The sequence below is a fragment of the Priapulus caudatus genome, unplaced genomic scaffold (assembly GCF_000485595.1).
Source record: "Priapulus caudatus unplaced genomic scaffold, Priapulus_caudatus-5.0.1 Scaffold697, whole genome shotgun sequence".
NCBI lineage: Eukaryota > Metazoa > Priapulida > Priapulimorpha > Priapulimorphida > Priapulidae > Priapulus > Priapulus caudatus.
The window spans coordinates 103,094-124,955 of record NW_014577758.1 but is presented as its reverse complement, the minus strand read 5'-3'; the positions used below and the strand labels follow the sequence as shown (position 1 = coordinate 124,955).

The following is a 21,862-nucleotide window of genomic DNA, read 5'->3' as shown; positions in this document are numbered from 1 at the left end:
ATTGCGTTGATTATTGTGTACTGTTTAAGGCTGTTTGCTATTTTCTCGTTGAAATATGCCTATCTACTATCTGTGAACAGTGAATTTACATTAAAGTGTCTTATTTTGACCGTTGACCTTTATTTTAACCTCGACCTTGACCCCATATCCAAAAAATAATACCAGAAATGGACTCCCTGCCCTCGAAACCTCCTAAAAAGTTGTATTGCATGACACTCTAGGACATCGAGATCACAAATTGTAAATTGACAAAAATCGAAGATCGACGGCGGCGGCCATCTTGAATTCCAAGAAATGCTCAACGATGCACAGGTAGCAATCAGGCGTTTTCGAGCGAAAATAGGATCTCACACCGAGAGGTGGCACTGGTGCTGTTTTGAGGCACAAGCCGGGGAACAAGAGTGCGCTCGAAGCTAATGTTTTGTCCCATTTGAGCCCGGGTGCCATTGTGGTAACATGTTAGGTGAGTTGTATCAATTTGATTCACGATAAGTTGTTCAATATGTAAACGTTGGTATTAGGATGTAATATGTTACTGTTTAACATGTAACGCTCAATGTGTAATCGTAAAAGTTTAGTGAATTACAGCATTTATAATGCTGCAGTCGATAGACCACAGCCGCGTGTAAATGGCATATACTAAGCCATTCAAGGCCAAGGCTTACCGTGAAGCACACTGCATGTTTATAGCTGGCATTTGACTGTAATGTTATACGGCAAGTTGCAGTACTGTAGAGAGTTAGTGTGAAATTTAACCAGCTTATCTGGTATTTATGATGCTAATGATTGGATGACAGGATTTATTACCGGCTGAAGTGACCAGACCGACCTTTGTGTGACAGGTCACCACATTGGGTTTATCAGAAAATGGCAGTTACATCCGGTCACAGTAGTAAGTTAATTTGTGACATTCGGTAATGTGTCATTATGCATTTATGCATATCTTTATGTCTTAGCATCTTTATGTATCTATGAATGACAGAATGTCAACTCAAAATGGTTTATTTATGTTTAACTGAGATTATGCAATATACGAATGGGTGATTTGTGTTTCTGTTGAGTGTTGTTTAAAGAACCTCAACCTAAAGCTGTTTTTGTTTATTCATTCTTCACAGAATTGAATGCTGATCAATAAAGGATCTCATACATTAAGACCAGGTGTAACTGCGTTCTTGTTCGTCTTCATCGAGCCTTCCACAGGCTAAATCAGCTCTCCTAACTATATAGAACACATTTCCATGAAAAAAGTTTAGAGTAATTAACATTGCAGGGTCCCATATAGGACATATAGGGTCGGCAAACCGACTATAAGGATATGTAAAGTTGTTCAGCCGAATTAGTTCGTACTCGCATAACTAGAGAACTCCGCAGCCTAGAGGAAAACTAAAGATATTTTTAGAATCAGCATGTATGGGAGGTGGTTCTGGCCGAAATTTAAAAAAAGTTACAAAGTTAAAAATTCATAAAAATTCTATTCATCAATAGATGGCGGTGCGTACAGATTAACATCACGTACGTGTGAATCTATGTATATACCCTTAACGGCGCAGTGGCTTAATCCCTAGAACATCCGTCTCCTACACCGGGATTCCGAGTTCGAGTACAGCTGGGGAACTTGTTTTCTCCTTTTTTCCTTTGTTTTCCTTTACCTACCTCTTTAGTATGTATTATTCTTAATTTTTTACTTTTTACTTTTTATTTTTTATATTTAATGTTTTTTATCTTTTGATTTATTATTATTTTTGTACTCATGCGTCAAATACGTCATTTCGTCTGCAAGCGAGATTATCTATACTAGCAGATATACCCGTAGAACCAGCAAATGTTGTCTTTAAATATAAACTTAATGTAAGTGACACAGATGAAGTTAAATATTTCATGTAACTGAAAAGAAAACAAAGAAAAAAACATTTTGGAAGGAAAAAAAGAGCGCAATTCTATAAGTGAGCAGGGAAAAAAGTAATGAAAAATATCACAACAAAAAATGTATGACTGAGAGTTGTATCATGTTCCTCATGTGTTATAAAAACAAAAATAAAACAAAACACCAAATTGCATAGGTATGGATGAACTTAGTCCATTGTATAAACTTTCCAATTACACAGAAGTGAAATCCTCATCATCTTTGCAGAGGGATGGAAAGGTTATTTGATAAGAGTGAAGGTCATCTTGTTTCTTGCTGGATTCCTCTTGGGCTTCTTTTAGTTCGTTTTCAACAGAACTAAAATCGTCATCATCTTCGTAGAGGGCTTGAAAGCTTGCCTGGGATGAGTCAAGGTCGAATTTGACCTTGGTGAATTTTTCTTGGGCCTTTTTTAGTTCTTGTTTAAAGCCATGGACTCTTTTAGTGAGATCGCGATTCTTGGCCATGAGCTTGTTTTTTTCTTCGTGGTGTTGCTCTTCCATCTTTTTCATGAATTGTTCTACTTCACTGATGACCTTGATCACATTTTGGATCTCTGCTTCTGGCGTGTATTGTCTGTATGTTGTGCGCGTACATATTCCAATGATTTCTTGAAGTGATTTAGTAATGACTTCTTTCGGTGTGATCTCCATGTTTCTGATGAAAAGATAAAGAGGAAATACATGTAACTTTAAAGGTGTAAGTTATTTGCTGCCAGAGTCATTTCATAACAAAATGGCATTTTAAATTACACTGTACAATCAGATAGTTATGTGAAGAAGATCTATGAAAGAATTTCATGGTACACAACGTTATCAGTGTAGAAACCATCTTTTTCAGGGAATTGGCCATTCCTTGTGAGTATTTTGATGTTTTTCTTGTCGCCAACCCGACTCATCACAACATACAGTTGACCATGGGAGAAGAAGTATTTTGACAGGTAAAGCCCAACTTTTTATAGGGGTTGTCCCTGTGATTTATTGGCTGTCATGGCAAAACATGGTTTGATTGGAAATTGGCGTCTCTGCATTTTGAATGGAAGAGTTGTGTCTGTAGGTGAGATGGGAATTCTAGGAATGAAAATGTGCCTTCCTGCATGGACACCCATAGCAACAGTTGCTTCAATCACATGGTCATGCATGCTGTTGATCACGTATTTTTTTCCATTACAGTGGCCATTTGCAGGATCAAGATTTCTCAGAAGCATGATTGGACACTTTTCTTTCAGACAAAGAATGTGTGGCGGCATCCCTGAAGATAGTGTATTGAGGAACTCCACTGGGTATTGCTGGTGGTTCTCACAATTTAGGAGCTTGTCAGAGCTAATGTACTTTCTGGGTTGACCTGGAAACCTGTCGATCATGATATTGTTTACATCATCTGTAGCCTGGTTTGTTGGGCATAGTATCCCACGTGAAGAGAGCCACTGTGGAGAAGCATAATCTCTGTCAAGCGAGTCAAACACAAAGTGACACAGCTCAGTGAGTTTCCCTCCTTCAATAAGCATGTCTGCATCAAGTCTTATCTGGTGTTTACCAAGTTCTTTTTCCACAGGGATAGTGCCTTCACCAATAGACAGCAGTGTGTCAGCATACCTGTGACCTCCACTTAACTGAACTCTCATGTTGGTTACGAGTTTCATGACTGTGACATCCTGCCAGAGTGAAGAAGTTTTAAGACATGCATCAATGATTTCTGGTCGACTGCCCCAGCGAAGAACAGGAAGAATTTCTGTAAAGGATGCCTTCAAAAGTGCGATCATTTTCTCGGATGTCTATGAATGTTCTGTTAACAGCCTTATAGACTTTGCGGTTGGCCATCGTGACCTCATCGACAACCAAAAGACTGGAGCGTCGAATGAGTTGTGCTGTTGTCTCAGAGCTCAAACTGTCAATATTAAATTTACGCTCCGATAGCGTTCAGTAGAACTATGCGCCCATCTGCATAGCACTAGAAGTGACGTTGCACCAGTACCGGAACCGGAACCGGAACCTCGCTGGCTAAAAGCGTTCTGTCTCTAACGCCACGTACAGATGCGTTAGGGGTTTGTCACTTGAGCTAAATCCTAATTACCTATACACGGTGTTTGCACGATAGTTAATTAACTTTTTTTCGATCTCTGTAGCTACCACCAAGGACTCAGGTGAATTCCAGCTGTACGGATCGCCGTACAACACCACCGACACTATGTTTACGGACAGCACCACCGAACTAAGCGATCTCGCCTCCAACGCCACCTGGTACGAGGATTTCCGATACTTCGACAACGGCGAATTCGTTCGAGCATTGAATGAAACCGATCCCGAAGATGCCGTGCTGGATCGGCCAAGCAATCAATCGGTCTGCTGGCGGTTCTAGCCATCTCTGTCGCTGCTTGGTTTATCAAATAAACGGCCTGTGCGTGCAGCGGCAACGAGAGACATTGCGATCGCAGAATATTTTAATATCGATACAGCATTTTACACGCGCGCGAACGTTGGACGTGGTGTAGCAGTAGCGTTAAACCCATTTTTACACAGATCTATAAGATGGATAATTTTAACTGAGAGGTCAGATTCGTAGTAGGCTTAGATTAAAAGTGAGCGATTAATTAGATGTAGTTTGTCGGTGCAAAATCAGCGTTATAATTAATTTGATATAAATTGCTATTTGTACATAATGTAAACTGCGTGGTCTGTTGATTTATTAGTCTCTGGACATTATGTGATCTATATAACGGAATCATGCGAATTTATATTACAAAATTTGTCAAGTCTTTAACCACAAAAACGGTCATCTGATTAATAGAATACTGACACATATCTTTGATCTTCATAGATATATAGCTTAGGGTGGTAGAGATTCTAGGATTAACTGCTTCGTACATAGGCCTATTAGATCACGATAGAGAATATACCTAGAATGGCAATAACGTATGAAGCATAATTTATATCATTAAAATCGGAAAACAATATTAAAATATTTGACGATGTTATTCATTCTTTAACATATTTATCTATAGATGAGCCCAGACGCTCTGCGGCTCTTGTTCTACTCGCCAAATTTCTTATGAGTTCAGTTCGTGTGCACTATAAAATCCAGCCATCGCTAATGATAGCTTTATCGCACCTGTCATTTCACGTTGATTCACCCGATGAACTCATGTCTACCTGCCCACCCACCGCCATCCCGCAACCCCGGCTCGGTCACGTAGCCCCAACTGTTGACTATTCTTATCAAGCGGGCAAACATCTGCGTTTACGACTAAAAAATCAGCTGCAATGATATGCTTATAGAGTGTGCGTATGCGCGCGTCCCCTATGCGCAATACAAAATATCAACGATAGCTAAAAATAATAAAATATCCAGCCAAATGAGAAGGGAAAAAACCTTGTTTATACGTATACCCTCATTATACCTTTACAAAAAGCATTGGCTGTGGCTACGGGTACGGCAGCCGTATCATAATGTTTCGAGGCTGGAGGTACGGCAGTCCATCCGCTTTCATACTTAACGAGACAAAGATGGAGGCGGGTGGCGCCAAATTTCGAAATAACGCCTTGGGAAATAAATTCACGATTTGAGAGTTTAGATGAGCTAGTGTGGAGATTTCGGGGGTGTGTAACTTACAGGAGTAGTAGACTAGATCAGGATGGACAGACTGAACTCACAGTATAGAGAGAATAACCATATATATATAGACTAAAGGCAGGATAAAATATAGACAGCATGTAAATATCAACGCCTGGGCGCGGCCATCTTGACATCATGCTATCACTGCTGGTGCTGCTGCCTGTCGGGGGAAAACAAGGAATAGTTACTTAGGCATGATTTGCCTGGGATGATGCAATCGCCGTGCCCGGCACGGGTTACCTAAGATAATGTAATAATCCAGCAACGGCTTGCGCCAGAAGGGTGAAACGATTGCACCACAGTGATTGCGTCAGCGAACGAAATCTGCGCGCCTGCTATAGGTATATAGGGCGCGCCGAACAGAGCAGAGTTAGAGTGTGTTGCTTTTCAGGTTAGGTCTAGGTAGGAAGAAGAAGAAGAAGAAGGAGAAGAAGAAGAAGGAGAGGAAGCAGCCGAGGACGAAGAGAAAGAGGGAGTGTGTTATTTTTCAGGGCTAGGTTTAGGAAGAAGAAGAAGGAGAAGAGGAAGCAGAGGACGAAGAGAAAGAGGAAGAGGGTGTTGCTTTTCAGGTTAGGTTTAGGTAGGAAGAAGAAGAAGAAGAAGAAGAAGAAGAAGAAGAAGAAGAAGGAGAAGCAGCCGAGGACGAAGAGAAAGAGAGACAGAGCGTTACTTTTCTTTCTTTAGACGAGATCGATAGAAGGACCGCTGCATATACGAATGCAGGGGAATCATTTGTACACTAGTAACACGCAATAAAAGCTATATAACCGTACCGTTAACCGAATCTCACTGTGTTCTGTTCGTTTGGTGCTACCTGTTATCTGCTACGTAAAGCGGATAATTAAGAATGTGTGTGATTGCGCGACAATGGTATAATTCGCGATAGTGAGTAGTTCGCGATATCGTATCGGTTGCGATATTGAGTAGTTGAGAGGTATAGTGTAGTTCGCGATGTCGAGGAAGTTGCGATGTTGGGTAGCTCGCCGCAGGGGGAGCTCACGGAAATGCGCGGCGGCGTATTATTAAGGAATTGCGGCGGTACGCGATATGGTGTGAGGGAAGTGAGGTAGAAAGGAGGAAAGTTAGGTTTGTCTATATTAAAGTTATGCTAGTTTGTAAAGGGTGCGATAAGCGGAATTTCGCGGGCGCGAGATGCGCGCGTCAAGAAGTAATGCGAGGAAGGAGAGGCGTTGGAAACTGTCGGCAATAATAGGTGAAAGAGAGTATAGAAACATTAAGAATTTGGTAGTAAATATATTTCGTATTTAGTTAGCATTATATTTTATTGAAACGCTTCAAGTGCCTGTGGTTGATAGTGCGCGTGTAGGCACGAACAGCCATCGCGTCCACGTGCGGACCGGCGTGTATAATAAATGACCTATATGATATATCTTACAAGAACTGTACGGCTGTCATCTTATCTAGCATGACCTAGTCGAACCTGGGTGGGGGAGTAACACCCCCTCCCTCAACCCTGTCCTAGCCTGCGCGGAGGCCGTAGGGTCTGCCCGAACTGGGCTCGGCCGACCCCTGGCAGCGGAGGGCGCTGCGGGCCAGGCACGACGAATAGCGAGGGGGCAAGGACAGAGGGACGAACGTTACACATGGATAGATAGATTTTTTGGGTATTTCCATTTCAACCAAGCGGTCACCAACTGAGTAACGCCACTGATTTCTCCGGGCAATGCCGGGTATCCCGCTAGTACTACTACGCTCTTTGCCAATATTTCATTTTACAGTGAATTGGTGCGTAACTAACAAATTAGACATGGAGAGGTGCAGGGAGATGAAGTTATTCGCCGAGGAGAAGTATATCATGCCAAACATCGATTGCGTTAAGGTAGAAATATCTGAGACCGCTTACGTTTTATTAAAGTAAAACTTGCGATATTTCCACACGTCAGTAACGTTTCAGTTCAGCAAAACTCTTGAAAATATCATCTCTTCACGCAGAATATATACATAATTCTCACTTCGTGCACAAATGGTTTACACTCGTGATTTTTCATGCGTCAAATACGTCATTTCGTCCGCAAGAGAGATTATACTACATCAGACCTGAAAATAAAACAGATCCATAGAGTATGTAATTCCGTTTTCCAGCGCGAACATGTCTTCGGCTGCATGCGGGCGATCGAGGATATGGAAGCAGACCTCATCAAGCTACGGCCGGAGGAGGTGTATATTGCTGCGACGCGGTATATGATGGAACCAATAACGAGAGAAGTTTTTAATGGTAATTACGTGTGATCGCGTACTGTTCAGTTACTCCCCTTGGGCGACGACTGAACATATATCACTCGTCCTATCTGCCGAAACACATGACGCGTTGGTGGTATTTTTTTGTTTTCAACAAATGAAGCGAAGAATTTGGATTTCAATGGCAAGTTTTAGCGGATGAAAGGTTTTGTGTGTGTGTGTGTGTGTGTGCTGGTGTCAGTACGGTGTACGTCAAAGCAGAGTGAAAGTGAAAGTGAAAGCAGGGTGATTGTAAGACTTTAAATCTGAGATGTAGCGCCATCTATTGAGTAATAAGTTTTTTAATTTTTAACTTTTTAACTTTTTTAAATTTTTTAAGTTTTTGTCTCAGCCAGAACCACCTTCAAGACGTGGTGATTCTGAATATATCTTCAGTTACCGCGATTGAGTAAAAAATCACGGAGAAAAGCGAGGTCAAACAAACACACACACACACACACAAGATTAGCCTCTTTATAGTAATAGTCCAGTTGCCAAAATGTTGACCCTGCAATGTTAATTACTCTAAACTTTTTTTTATGGAAATGTGTTCTATATAGTTAGGAGAGCTGATTTAGCTTGGTTGCTACCTGTGCAACGTTGAGCATTTCTTGGAATTCAAGATGGCCGCCGCCGTCGATCTTGGATTTTGGTCAATTTACAATTTGTGATTTCGATGCTCTAGAGTGTCATGCAATACCTCTTTTTAAGGGTTTTCGAGGGCAGGGAGTTCATTTCTGGAGTTATTTTTTAGATAATGGGGTCAATGTTAAGGTCAAAATGACGGTCAACGGTCAAAATGACGGTCAACGGTCAAAATAAGACACTTTAATGTAAATTCACTGTTCATAGATAGTATATATAGGCTGACAACTACGACTTGAACATTACGAGACCAAATGGGATGAAAACCACCCACACCATGGTCATGGAGTTCACCCAGCATCCTGCCGGCATCATCGAGACAGGAAACATTGGTGTGATGCAGCTCACGATCCCTCGAGTCAAGAAACACGAGGCATTCTCTCAGCGACTCATAGCCAATCAGGCTATACAGCTGCAGCACTACACAGGACCTTCCAAGCTGAATCCACCTCTGATTCCAATGAAAGCTCTGTCCGCAGAAGAGTCACAGCTTCAATCCGATGCAGTCAGTTTCAGTCAGCAGCGAGACGCAGCCTGGCTGTCGCAAGTCCATGAGAGTGACAAGCCTGTCGAGTGGGCGGGCTTCAATGCTCAGCAAGACCGACTAGTGGCGGGCTCTGCCCATAAGCCCAAGACACTGGTGGTGTTTGGACCGATGATCGATTCACCACCTGCTCACCCAGACACCGTTCTGACTACGCTATGACCTTCACTCCAGCTCTCATTTCATCATTGTCATTGACAGCATCCAACAATCCTTTGTATTTATCGGCTCTGATAGTACTTTGATTGTTTCGAACCCATCTCAGTCGCTCAGATTCAGCCTTAGCAAAGGCATCTGTTGCATATTGGTGTGTGAGTCGTCTAGATTTCATGATAACGTTGTCTGTGTTGGAACGTATTTGGAGTTTGTACTTGTAAAATTGTGTGGGGAAAATGTGGCCTGGGGCCAAAGCATGTTGGATCTTCTCCCAATATCCATCTGTTCCATGTGGAAACAGCAATATGTAGTGCAGTGGGTCATAACTACGGTGTGTTAAATTGATTCTTTGTATGTGACCACCTCTTGTTTGTAGGATGACATACTTATGATGTCCCTGTTCACCTGGCATGATGACTGCCACTTCACAGTCTGTAAGTAAATTGTAGCGCCGGGCATGTTTACTGAATGGTTTCTTTTCAGCACTGAACACCAGAGTTGCCTCAGGATGGTTATCTGCAAACTCAATTGCTGATTTGAAAGAAGAGACATAGGGATTGGCTCTGTGCAGGCAGTTCTGGAGAGAAGTGAAAACATCAGGATGTAAATGTGAATTGTGATGCAGTCTGTTTTGCAGCTCATGCTCTGTATCATGGAAATAGATTTGGGCAGATTTTGGGTAATCTCCATTTGTTGGCATTAGGAAACCAATTCTGTGGTAGACTTTTCCCTGGAATTTGAAGGTGGGACTGAATCCAGTCATGCTTTATTGACTACATCCGAGAGAAGCTAAAGCTAGGGCATTGTTGTATGACCGCAGGTTGTCAAGGACTGTTGATCGACTAGCCTTATAAATCTGGTGTATTTTATGTGGAGCTGGTGGTGCAACGGGCAACTTCATCTTTCCCTTTTCACAATAAAATCCGAGTCTCTCTTCTTTCCAGCGGTAGGCACTGCAAAATTTACATTCATTTCCAGCGTAATACAAACATGGTTGTTCATGGTGACATTGGGTAATGAAAAATTCATCCTCCATAAAATACTGAGTGTCTTTTATAACACCCAATTTTTTGTTAGAACGTATTGCTTTTAGTGTCTTTTGTGTCCTGTCTCTTTGACGTTGGGCTTAAAGTTGCAGTTCTCTTTCCTCTGTTGTGCATCCAGGAGATCGGAGACAGCAACCAATTCCGCCTGGTCTGCACCGACGATACCTCTGGAGACACCAACCAACCGGTACGTTGGATATTTGGAATTTCTTCGAATGTGTTTTTGACACGTACTGCGGGCAGTAATATCACCAAGAATCGACGCGTTTACAATCTACAGCAGACGCGAAGGTAACAATCGGTAGCAAAAGAATATGGCCAAAATCAGATTGGTAGCAAACATGAATCACAACGACACTGCGCAGTAGTATGAAGAATCGGTAAATGATGGAGAAGACTAGGCAGACGAGATGTGTAAGACCCGCGTGCTTGACCGACTTGTTCATAGCTTCGCAGATTAGTATACCAGCGTCAATGATGTATTGCACACGGATGAATTTTGCATTTGATTTAGCTTACGCACGTCGACAACTGCAACTGGGGACGCTACCCGACCCATCATATCATGACGTATCAGTCACGTGGACAGAAGAAGGCAATAGGAGACGCCTTAACGAATCTATATTATTCCGCCAAGGTAGTAATAGTTACACGGCTTTTTATGCACACGTAGGAATGCTGCACGCCATTCTGTAAGACATTTACTCAACATTTTGTTATATTTTTAGACGTTTCTTCCTGTTTACTTACTGTTAACCTTACAAGAGGTATTCTTGTGTCGAATTGTGATACACTTGGTGTCTGCATATGCTATATACACGTATTGAATACGACTTGTTTGTGGGAATCACGCGAGGATATAAAGAGAATCTGTCGTGTGCGGTGCGAGTAATTTTGTGATGCACGTAGTAGGTGTCAGATGAAAAAGAACAATATGATTATTAGCCACCTCGATTCGATGTGCAGAACTCAAGAGCATAAAATGTTCACTCGCCAAGTATATCGCTATTCGACATAATACGAGTAGATCTGTCTATTGAGGATGAGATATACGCGGATTAAATCTACATGTTAAATTATTGTGACCGCTTGCAAAAATGCAACTATATATATATGCAGCGAATCGCTAATTTAGCCGCTCGAGCGACATTTTACTGAGGCTCGTTGTCAGTCTAAACATTATAAATGCGGATGTCTATCATAAATCCAAACTGTCATGACTTTTGTACGACACTTCCCTTTAAACCCCTTGACTATTTCTGATGTATCTGACAACGTACTCCCTCCCTGCCGAACAGCGCGTATTCGTGCGGACGCGGTCGGCTGTACGCGGGGCAGTTAGCGGAGGCAGTCGCCGAGCACGATCTAAGCGACGTCTGTCACGGTTTTCATCACAGGGAACGAATCTGCCGTTCGTCACCGCCCTGCTAGCATCAAACGACAATGACAATCCCGTCGATTCGACCGGGAACCGACTGCCGGAGAGGCTCAGCAACGTCGTCCGGGACCGGGATGATGGGGTCCTCGACGATTTTCTCATCCAGATCAGCGACTACCTTTCCAAGCCGTTCATCGATGCCAACGAGAAGGACTACTGCCCGAGGTCCAACAACGAGAAGGAGATCAGCATATGCACGACGGCGTCGAAGCAGGATAAGCAGCAGTGCGAGGGCCTGCGCGACGCGCTCGCCGTGCAGTACGTCATGCCCAGCATCAAGTGCGTCGAGAACATCGACTTCAAGACCTGCCTGAGCCGCGTCGGCTTGGAGGGAGGTACCGACTACGCCATCATGGACGCCGGATGGGCGTATCAGGGCGGCAAGTGGCATCTCATAGACTTTGCGGTTGGCCATCGTGACCTCATCGACAACCAAAAGACTGGAGCGTCGAATGAGTTGTGCTGTTGTGCCTCTTTGATATGTTGCAGAAAGATGTGTCTGCCAGTGTCTCTATTGGTACTTTACACCTAGAGTGCAGTGTCCGCCCATTTGGTAAAAGTGTGGCTGCAATTCCACTTGTAGCTGTTGCCAGTGCTATTTTCTTCATACTGCGGACCTTTGCAAGGATGGTTGTTAGGACAAAGGTCTTCCCTGTATTTCCTGGTACATCAAGGGCAATGAGGAGGCCTGTATTATTGTTAACTGAGTCAACAGTCCGGTTGTAGACTTCTGTTTGTTCTCTGTTTATGAGGGGAACATTCTCCTAAAGAACTTGTTCCAGCTCCTGGATATTGTAGTCTGCTTTCTCACGAAGTTCCCTTGGTGCCATGCGTCTGATGAAACTAGGATCTGGTTTAAGTATATTCCTGTCTTCCATGTTGTAGCCATTTCTCTCAACATGCTGCTGTATTTCAAACAGAACCTGGTTGATGATTTCATCTGTGGGTAGCTGGACATCATGCTGGTGCAGCAGGTCTTCACTCAGAGTTTTGAGGTGACGGTTCCAAAAGGCCATAGGTTGTGATGGCGGAGTCCATATGAGGATTGTGGCAAAGACTTCACTGAGCTGAGGTCCAAACTTCACCAGTGCTACTTCTAACCACTTACCACTTTGTCTATTTCTGCGTCATCATCTAGCAGGCCAAGTTTCAGGCAGGCAGCAGCGAATGTCTTTTTTCTGATCATCGATTGTGCGTAAGTCAGCAAAGCTTGTAGCGCCTGGTTTATGGTGAAGCAGCATTCGCATGTAGTAGAGCTCAGACTGTCTTGGAGTGAAGCTGATTACAGGAATTCTGCTAATTATGTCGGACCATCCCTTGTCATTGCCGTGCTCTTGCTGGGTTTTCTTGACTTTTCTTTATTGTTTCACCCATTTGATATCCATTTCGAGGCCCGCTAAGCCAAGCATAAAGCGCGCGGGCAAGACGTCACACACACAGCTACGTTCATTGGCTAAAACAATCGAGTAGCGCAGTTAGGGATTTTAGGAATTATTTAATTTTAAGAAAAACTTCATTGTTCCATGAATGACGCACTCGTTCACTTCTGAAAGCGGGTAAAAATATCAAATTTTCCCACTTCGGTGCGAAATGCATCGGCCGGGCCTTTCATTATTTACGAAAAGCAAACAGTCTCGCCAAACACCTACACGCAGTAACGGGTCACGTCGTTGACGCCCCATTCATGCCCAGCAACGAAAAAAGCGAGGCTTATTCTGATTACGGAAATGCGAAAATGCAACAGAAAGACGTAGCGTAGTGCGCTAAACAGCGTGTTATTTTCGTATTTGTGCCAAACTCTATCGTAGGACACCGTTCTAGCCTAGCAGAATGCCCTAGTTCCTGAGATCGGCAATTTGGTGGTCCAATGAGTCCCCATATTTAAAAATATAAAACCCTGGTGCAGCGTAGGCTGTGATTGAAAGACACAAAGTGTCAATCCTCGGCGCGCCTCGGCATCATGGCCGCATCACGTCGAGTATGAGATATACGCGGATATATGCAGCGGATCGCTAATTTAGCCGCTCGAGCGACATTTTACTGGGGCTCGTTGTCAGTCTAAACATCATAAATGCTGATGTCTATCATAAATCCAAACTGTCATGACTTTTGCACGACACTTCCCTTCAAAACCCTCGACTATTTCTGACGTATCTGACAACGTACCCCCTCCCTGCCGAACAGCGCGTATTCGTGCGGACGCGTCGGCTGTACGCGGAGCGGCTAGCGGAGGCAGTCCCCAAGCACGATCTAATGCTAGGTTTACATTATGTTCCCGGCGGCCACGGCAGCCCCGTTTGCCCGAAACGTAGTGCGCCGTGGGATTTTTGGCCATTTTTAATCTGTATTCAAGTTTTGTTATAAGTTGAGTTAGGTCTTGCCAAGTTTTCTCACGGTCTATCACGGTATCCGTGACGGGCCGTGGGGGGAGGGCTGAGTCCCGGAGGCTCCAAGGCGCATTACGGTTCGGCCCGCGGTCTACCACGGATGCCAGTACGTTCCCTCCCGGCCCGTCACGTTCGGATGGGGTCCCTCACGTTTCTCACGTTCTGATCAAGGTCTGACACGTTTTTCACGTTTTGTCAAGGCTTTCTACGGATTAAACGTGGACGCCGGGCAGCTTTTGAGCACGTTTGTGCCCACGGTATAAAAAGAAGGCCTCCCAAGCAATAGCAATCATTGTATCCTGAGGTTTCAGTTCAGGGACCGGGTCAGCAGCAGCAGCAGCACGCTCCTCTTCTTGATCTGGCGGCGGTGAACGGCGAGGATCTTCAGGCTGCTCCTGCTTCTCTGGTGGTGGTGGTGCAGGGCGGGGGGCCTTTGTACGTCTTGGCTTCTTCGGTGGCTTAGCTTGGCCTTTTTTCTTCAAAGCTTTGTCTTCTCTCTTCGTATTGTAGATGCAGTAATGTGTCGTCGATTGAATTTGAATGAAACTCCCCTGCCTGGCCCGGCTTTTACATACTTCCTCCCAGACCGCACGCGCCGTGTCAGACTGTAGTAGAACGCAACGCGCCGGGCCCGTAGCCAACGCGTAGCACGCCCCACTACGGACCGCCTCCAAGTTTTGTTACGACCTATATTACGTACTGCCACGTTTTGTTGCGTTCACCCCGTTTTACTACGGCCTACTAGGTTTCTCATCCGCACCGTGACTGCCTTATGTCGGACCATCCCTTGTCATTGCCGTGCTCTTGCTGGGTTTTCTTGACTTTTCTTTATTGTTTCACCCATTTGCTGCTTTTCCAAATGTATTGGCGACAGATATCTGGATACAGAATGGCTTCAGCAAGTGGATCTGTAGCATTCTGTTGAAAATAAGCTGTCAGCTTTGTCTTTCGGGGTGGTTTATTGGCAACTTCCTGTGCCCGGTGTGGCTGAAAGAGAACAGTTTGTTCATCTTCCAGGTGAAGTGGAAGCTTGGTGACTGGTGGGTATTTGTTCAAAATATTGAACTCGTACAGACGCCAATATGCTTCTGAAGCACCAACATATCGGGCCGTTACATATCTCTCTATTTCATCGTTTGTGATGTCCTTTTCTTGTCCATTTGCCAGCCTTACCATGACTCGGTCTGAGCCTTTGCAAGTGTACTTGTACAAATATTTGACACAGCTGACACTGATGACAACTTCTACATTGATGTGCGCATTGTACTTTAGACTCAGGAATGGGTTATATGGCACAATCCAGCGGTTGTCTGCTGTGAACTTTTGTCGTGTGACCTTCAATCCATGTGTCTGACCACCATGTTCTTGTGATATTCTTCTGTAGTGTGGGTAAGTGTCATCAGTAACAACAGTACTGTTTGGGGAAGTTTTTTTGGCAGACCTTGTCTCGATCTGTAGTATCCATGCATGGGCTGTTTGGAGTGACTTGGCCACAAGGGCCATGGATCATGTGCCTTGTGACTATAGCGTATAGTCTGGGATTTGCTAGTGGATCTGGTATTTCTGCAGAGATCATTTTGTTGATGTCTGATGGCGTCCTTGGTTTGTCAGCATCATACATGATCAGTAAGATGTGACAGTGAGGAAGGCCTCTTTTCTGATCTTCCTTCATTGCAGTGTAGGCTCTGACCTTTCCGAGAACATCGTTTTTCACCAAGTCACAAAGCAGAGATTGGAGCTTGATGTTGACCATCAAAGAGAGACGCGTTGATTTCAGGCCAGCGTGGGTTGCAAGTAAAGGTAATAAAGAAATCAGGCTTTCTAAACTTCCTCACTATAGCCATTGCATCCTGAAATGCTTCTGCATACCAACGTGGGCTACCATAGAATGTGGGTGGGAGGATGACCTTCACTCCAGCTCTCATTTCATCATTGTCATTGACAGCATCCAACAATCCTTTGTATTTATCGGCTCTGATAGTACTTTGATTGTTTCGAACCCATCTCAGACGCTGAGATTCAGCCTTAGCAAAGGCATCTGTTGCATATTGTTGTGTGAGTCGCCTAGATTTCATGATGAAGTTGTCTGTGTTGGAACGTATTTGGAGTTTGTACTTGTAAAATTGTGTGGGGGAAATGTGGCCTGGGCCCAAAGCATGTTGGATGTTTACCCTATATCCATCTGTTCCATGTGAAAACAGCAGTATGTAGTGCAGTGGGTCATAACTACGGTGCGTTGAATTGATTCTTTGTATGTGACCACCTCTTGTTTGTAGGATGACATCGTTATGATATCCTTGTTCACCTGGCATGATGACTGCCACTTCACAGCTTGTAGGTAAATTGTAGCGCCGGGCATGTTCACTGGATGGTTTCTTTTCAGCACTGAGCACCAGCTTTGCCTCAGGATGGTTATCTGCAAACTCAATTGCTGATTTGAAAGAAAGGACATGGGGATTGACTCTGTGCAGGCAGTTCTGGAGAGAAGTCAGAACATCAGGATGTAAATGTGAATTGTGATGCAGTCTGTTTTGCAGCTCATGCTCTGTATCATGGAAATAGATTTGGGCAAATTTTGGGTGATCTCCATCTGTTGGCATTAGGGAACCAATTCTGTGGTAGACTTTTCCCTGAATTTTGAAAGTGGGACTGAATCCAGGCATGCTTTGTTGACTACATCCGAGTGAAGCTAAAGCTAGGGCATTGTTGTATGACCGCAGGTTGTGAAGGACTGTTGATCGACTAGCCTTATAAATCTGTTGTATTTCATGTGGAGCTGGTGGTGCAACGGGCAACTTGATCTTTCCATTTTCACAACAAACCCCGTTTCTCTCTTCTTTCCAGCGGTAGGCACTGCAAAATTCACATTTATTTCCAGCGTTATACAAACATGGTTGTTCATGGTGACATTGGGTAATGAAAAATTCATCCTCCATAAAATACTGAGTGTTTTTTATAACACCCAATTTTTTGTTAGAACGTATTGCTTTTAGTGTCTTTTGTGTCCTGTCTCTTTGACGTTGGGCTTGAAGTTGCAGTTCTCTTTCCTCTGTTGTCTGTGTACATCTTGTCTGACGCTGTCTTTCTGTATTTTGTACCTGACGCTGTTCTCTGTGCTGTGTTGTCTCTGTATACCTGGTATGTCGCCTTCTCTGTCTTTCTGTTGCCTGCCGAAGTTGTTGTTGCTGTGCTGTTTCCCTGGCCAGTACATTATGCTGCCTTGCTCGCTGATCAGCACTCTGGACAGCACAGCTACATCTGTAAAAGCTTGTTTTACATTGCGGTCCATTACACGAAGCAAGCTCAGTTAATATCCAGGAGAAGAGAATCAGTAAGAATCTGTGTACATGTAGAAAAGAAATGGAGAGTTGCTTGCACCAGCAATAGGAATTAATGAAAACGTTGAAAATTCATATCCTTTGATTGGAATATAAGAATTTGCGGAAATTGTCACTACAGTTTTTTCTTCAGCATACACTGACTGCAAATGGCATCTGCAATGAATACCCCTTTGATTACAACATGCTCAGTGACCATAATGGTATATGTACTATGTTGTAACTCGAAGAAAATACAGTGTAGGCAGTGCTTCCACTTTCAGAGGGAATTTTCCAGAAATTGCTTGTGATTTTCCACCATTTTAAAGGAATTTTTGAAGGAAATTGTAGAAGTTCAGGAAATTTAAGGAAATTAAATTTTCATGTTTTGAATTGCCGTAGATTATGTATAATATTTTTTACGCGCGTGGATATTTGCAAATTAATTAGACTAATCGCGCTTCAATAGACTCAAAATTCACAGAGATTCAGGGGTAAGAATTATAGAATTATAGAAATATTTATAGAATTATAGAATTATTATTATAGAATTATAGAATTATTATAGAATGTTTTGAATTGCCGTATATTATGTATAATATTTTTTACGCGCGTGGATATTTGCAAATTAATTAGACTAATTGCTCTGCTGCTACTGCTACTACTACTGCTACTGCTACTGCTACTATTGCTGTTAATTGCTGCTGTTACTGGTGCCATAGTTGCTGTTGCTGCTGTTGCCGCTGTTGCTGCGGGGTGGACACGTCAGCGCTTGACATGTCGACATGGAGACTCGCATGACAAATCACTTTTATATGGGCGAATATTGCACGCGCCGACGGGCCGCGGTGACAGATAATGGATCACGGTGACCTATATGGGACCAGTTTCCCGCCGCCGAACCGCGCGTATATACGGCGACCGCATATCGGCCGTTGCCATTGTCGCTGGGTTTTGCCATTACCAAAACACCGCCCCCTCGGCCATCCTGCACCATCATAAATTGCCGGGCCGATCGGGGAGAGTGAGAAAGAAAGAGAGAGAGAGGGGAGAGAGAGGGAGAGAGAGGGAGAGAAAGGGAGAGAGAGAGGGGGAGAGGGAGAGAGAGGGAGAGAGAGAGGGGAGAGGGAGAGAGAGGGAACGATAGAGAAGGGGTGGGGAAGAGAGGGAGAGAGAGGGAGAGAGAGAGAGCGCGCGCGCGCGAGAGAGAGAGAGAGAGAGAGAGAGAGAGAGATGAAAGAGAGAGTGAAATTGAGAGAGAGATGATAAAGAAAGGGTATGCGCGAAAGAAAGAGCGAGCAGGTGATTAAGTGAGTGAGTGAGTGGGTGAGTGAGTGAGTGAGTGAGTGAGTGAGTGAGTGAGTGAGTGAGTGAGTGAGTGTACGTGTGAGTGAGCGAGTGATTAAGGGAGTGAGTGAATGAGTGAGTGAGTGAATGAGTGAGTGAGTGAGTGAGTGAGTGAGTGAGTGAGTGAGTGAGTGAGTGAGTGAGTGAGTGAGTGAGTAAGGGAGTAAGTGAGTGAGTGAGTGAGTGAGTGAATGAGTGAGTGAGTGAGTGAGTGAGTGAGTGAGTGAGTGAGTGAGTGAGTGAGTGAGTGAGTGAGTGAGTAAATGTACGTGTGAGTGAGCGAGTGAGTGAGTGAGTGAGTGAGTGAGTGAGTGAGTGAGTGAGTGAGTGAGTGAGTGAGTGAGTGAGTGAGTAAGTCGACCAGATCGGGCAATTTCAACATTCAGGAGTTAAAGAGTGAGTCCCTTTCATCGCGAATACTCTAGCGACGGGCGTTTTCGATGCGTCTATGCGAATTTTTTTATTGTTTTGTTTCGATTGTTTCGTTTCAATTCGTTTGTCCATCTGCAGGCTAATGCTGTCATTCACGAATTTCTCGTCATTTCGTGACCATTCTTGATCTCGCGTTTATTGCGTAGTTGTCAGCCCGTCTCAATACTTACCCTTGCGTTGTCGCAGATAAGAAGGTCTGCGCGCCGTTCATTGGCAGTGCTGCGGGCTGGCTGCAGCCGGGAAGACTGCTGAGAGACGTGGGACACTTCAGCCTCCCTGACTGCCAGCTAGACGAGAAGATGGCCGCCTTCTTCTCCGGCGGCTGCGTACCGGGAGCGACCAACGGAAATCTGGTCAATCATTGCCTCAACGGAGGCATGATGACCCATGACGAGCAGTATTTCGGCTTTGCTGGTGCTTTCAGGTAAGACTATCGCGATTTCTGGGGTCGTCCGTACGAATGTGTGTATACATAATGATTATTAATTGACGCACACTACGCGTTCACGGAGGTGCCAAATTCCAATTGATAAATCAACGTCGATTATCGGTCGCTACATTACTGTAGATCTGCCCCAAGGTTTGTTGGGTAATTTTTTTATGCATTCCTTCAAGTATGTACATTTTTTCGCTTTAACTGCTATGAAATGGAAGTCTTGCTAAAAATGTATGAATATGGTATTCTTCCTAAGTACATGCATTCATCTGTATACTTTTCCCTTCTCTCTCTCTTTCTCTCTTTCTCTCTCTCTCTTTCTCTCTGTCTTCTTTATCATCGTTTTCATCGTTTTCTTTCCCACTCCTTCTCTTTCATCCTACACAGGCGCATACACGCACGTAAATGCATGCACTGAATAACCGTGAGGCAAGCGTTTGACAGCTTGTGACACAACCAATACGGTTTACGTTCATAGGGGACTGGTCGAGGATGCGTGCGATGTAGCTTTCCTCAAGGACACGACAGTCGACGAGAACGTCGATGGCAGAAACCAAGATGATTGGGCAAAGAATTTGATTAAAAGCGACTACAAGTACCTTTGCCGGTATGCTGTTATCTTGGGCAATGCTTTCACCGCGGAACGCAGAAAATTTCAAGATGGCGCGCTCAATACTTGTCGACTCACTCGTCGAAGCACTAACTTACTGGTATATGCTTACATCTAGGGACGGCGGCGTCAGAGATACGGGTGCTGATTGCAACGCCGGTGTGACGCCGAGCAATCGCCTGCTGACGTTTGATCAGAAGTCGTACGAAGACAGGTGGATCATGATAGATCTGCTGAAGACGGCGCACGACTACTACTACAGTAAGCACAGCTTGCTGCTGTCACAAAGCCTGATGCTTCCCGCCTGATGCTCCACGCATGTAACGTTTCCCTCTCTCCGCCCACATCCTTCACCTGTTATAAGCGCAGCTTGCCACTGTCACATAAGCTGGTGCTTCTTAGCTCCACATACGCCACCCTCCTTTTCCCGCCTACATTATTTGCTGCACCTGCTTTGAGGGCAGCTTCAGCGTGCCGTGGAAGCATCCCAAGTAATGTTGATGAACAGATCAAGAGAAACTGTTAGATTCCTACGGCGCGACACTCGGCGAAGGTTAACTGTGAGGGTGGGAACGGTCGTTTCTCTGGGATTGGATCACATCTGGGAAGCAGGAAATACCTGATGAATTAATAATGATTTGAGGATAGACGTCAACCGGAAACCTCAAAACGGAACTGCGATTTTAATTAACCGGGATCTGGGAAATGGCACATTTTTTACATGAAAAACCTAGCATAGACTTCCCTCCCCCTGCTTTTACTAACGTTTAATGCTCATGCGGTGACAAATTTAACACCCCGCTCTGAGTTTACATTTATTCTGAGTTGGTGCGTTTTATGCCTAATTTTAAACACTAGCCTACTTACCTGCATGGTAAATCCTAATTACCTATACACGGTGTTTGCACGATAGTTAATTAACTTCGATTCTAATATTCGATTTCTGTAGCTACCACCAAAGACTCAGGTGAATTCCAGCTGTACGGATCGCCGTACTATACCACTGACACCATGTTTACGGACAGCACCACCGAACTAAGCGAGCTCGCCTCCAACGCCACCTGGTACGAGGATTTCCGATACTTCGACAACGGCGAATTCGTTCGAGCATTGAATGAAACCGATCCCGAAGACTGCCGAGACGCAGACGAAGACGCAGACGAACACATACACGCACACACACACACACACATACATACACACATACACACACACACCCACGCCCACACCCACACACACACACACTCACACACAAACGAGCACGGTTCAGACTAACGTCACAGGTTAAAATGCTGCGATTCAATTCAAATCTAACCATTGATGAAAAATTTGATTAACTATAGGCCTATATTATTAATGTAAGAATATTAAATAGATATTAACAAAAGCGTATAAAGAGAGCTAGCGTACAACGGTGAAATGCTGAAACCATGTTGCAGTATTAGTCGAATTAATAAACTTTCTCCACAAACAAGATTCTTTGTGGTATTATTGATCAGCTGTCATACCTTGTTAATATAAAACAAACCGCTTGTTCCTACGATGCTCCTACGCTGAGATAATGAGCGGTGAAAATCTTGTATTTTCGCCGAAACCCGACTCGAGATCAGTGTGTACTGCGACTGTCTCTCGTTTTGTGGCCAGTGTGTTGCTTCCGGTCGTCGGTCACCAAATGTAACGATGTACTTGGCGTGACGTATAGCGGGTACCGGGTAATGATTGACGGTAGTGCAAAACGCAAAGCAAACACC

General features: G+C 44.2%; 1 protein-coding gene and 1 long non-coding RNA gene across 2 annotated transcripts in view; both read left to right on the top strand.

Annotated features, from left to right (window-relative positions):
• The window catches only part of LOC106812885 (melanotransferrin-like), a 74,308-nt gene that overhangs the window by 43,143 nt on the left and 9,303 nt on the right, over window positions 1–21,862 (top strand). Inside the window, exons 7-9 of the mRNA XM_014816883.1 lie at window positions 19,252–19,489; window positions 19,980–20,108; window positions 20,230–20,372. Coding sequence (XP_014672369.1) covers window positions 19,252–19,489; window positions 19,980–20,108; window positions 20,230–20,372 — 510 coding nt within the window. The remainder of the gene's footprint in view (window positions 1–19,251; window positions 19,490–19,979; window positions 20,109–20,229; window positions 20,373–21,862) is intronic.
• LOC106812892 lies at window positions 351–1,152 on the top strand. Its single transcript, XR_001394398.1, has 2 exons — window positions 351–463; window positions 798–1,152. It is a non-coding gene; the product is annotated as an uncharacterized LOC106812892 (long non-coding RNA).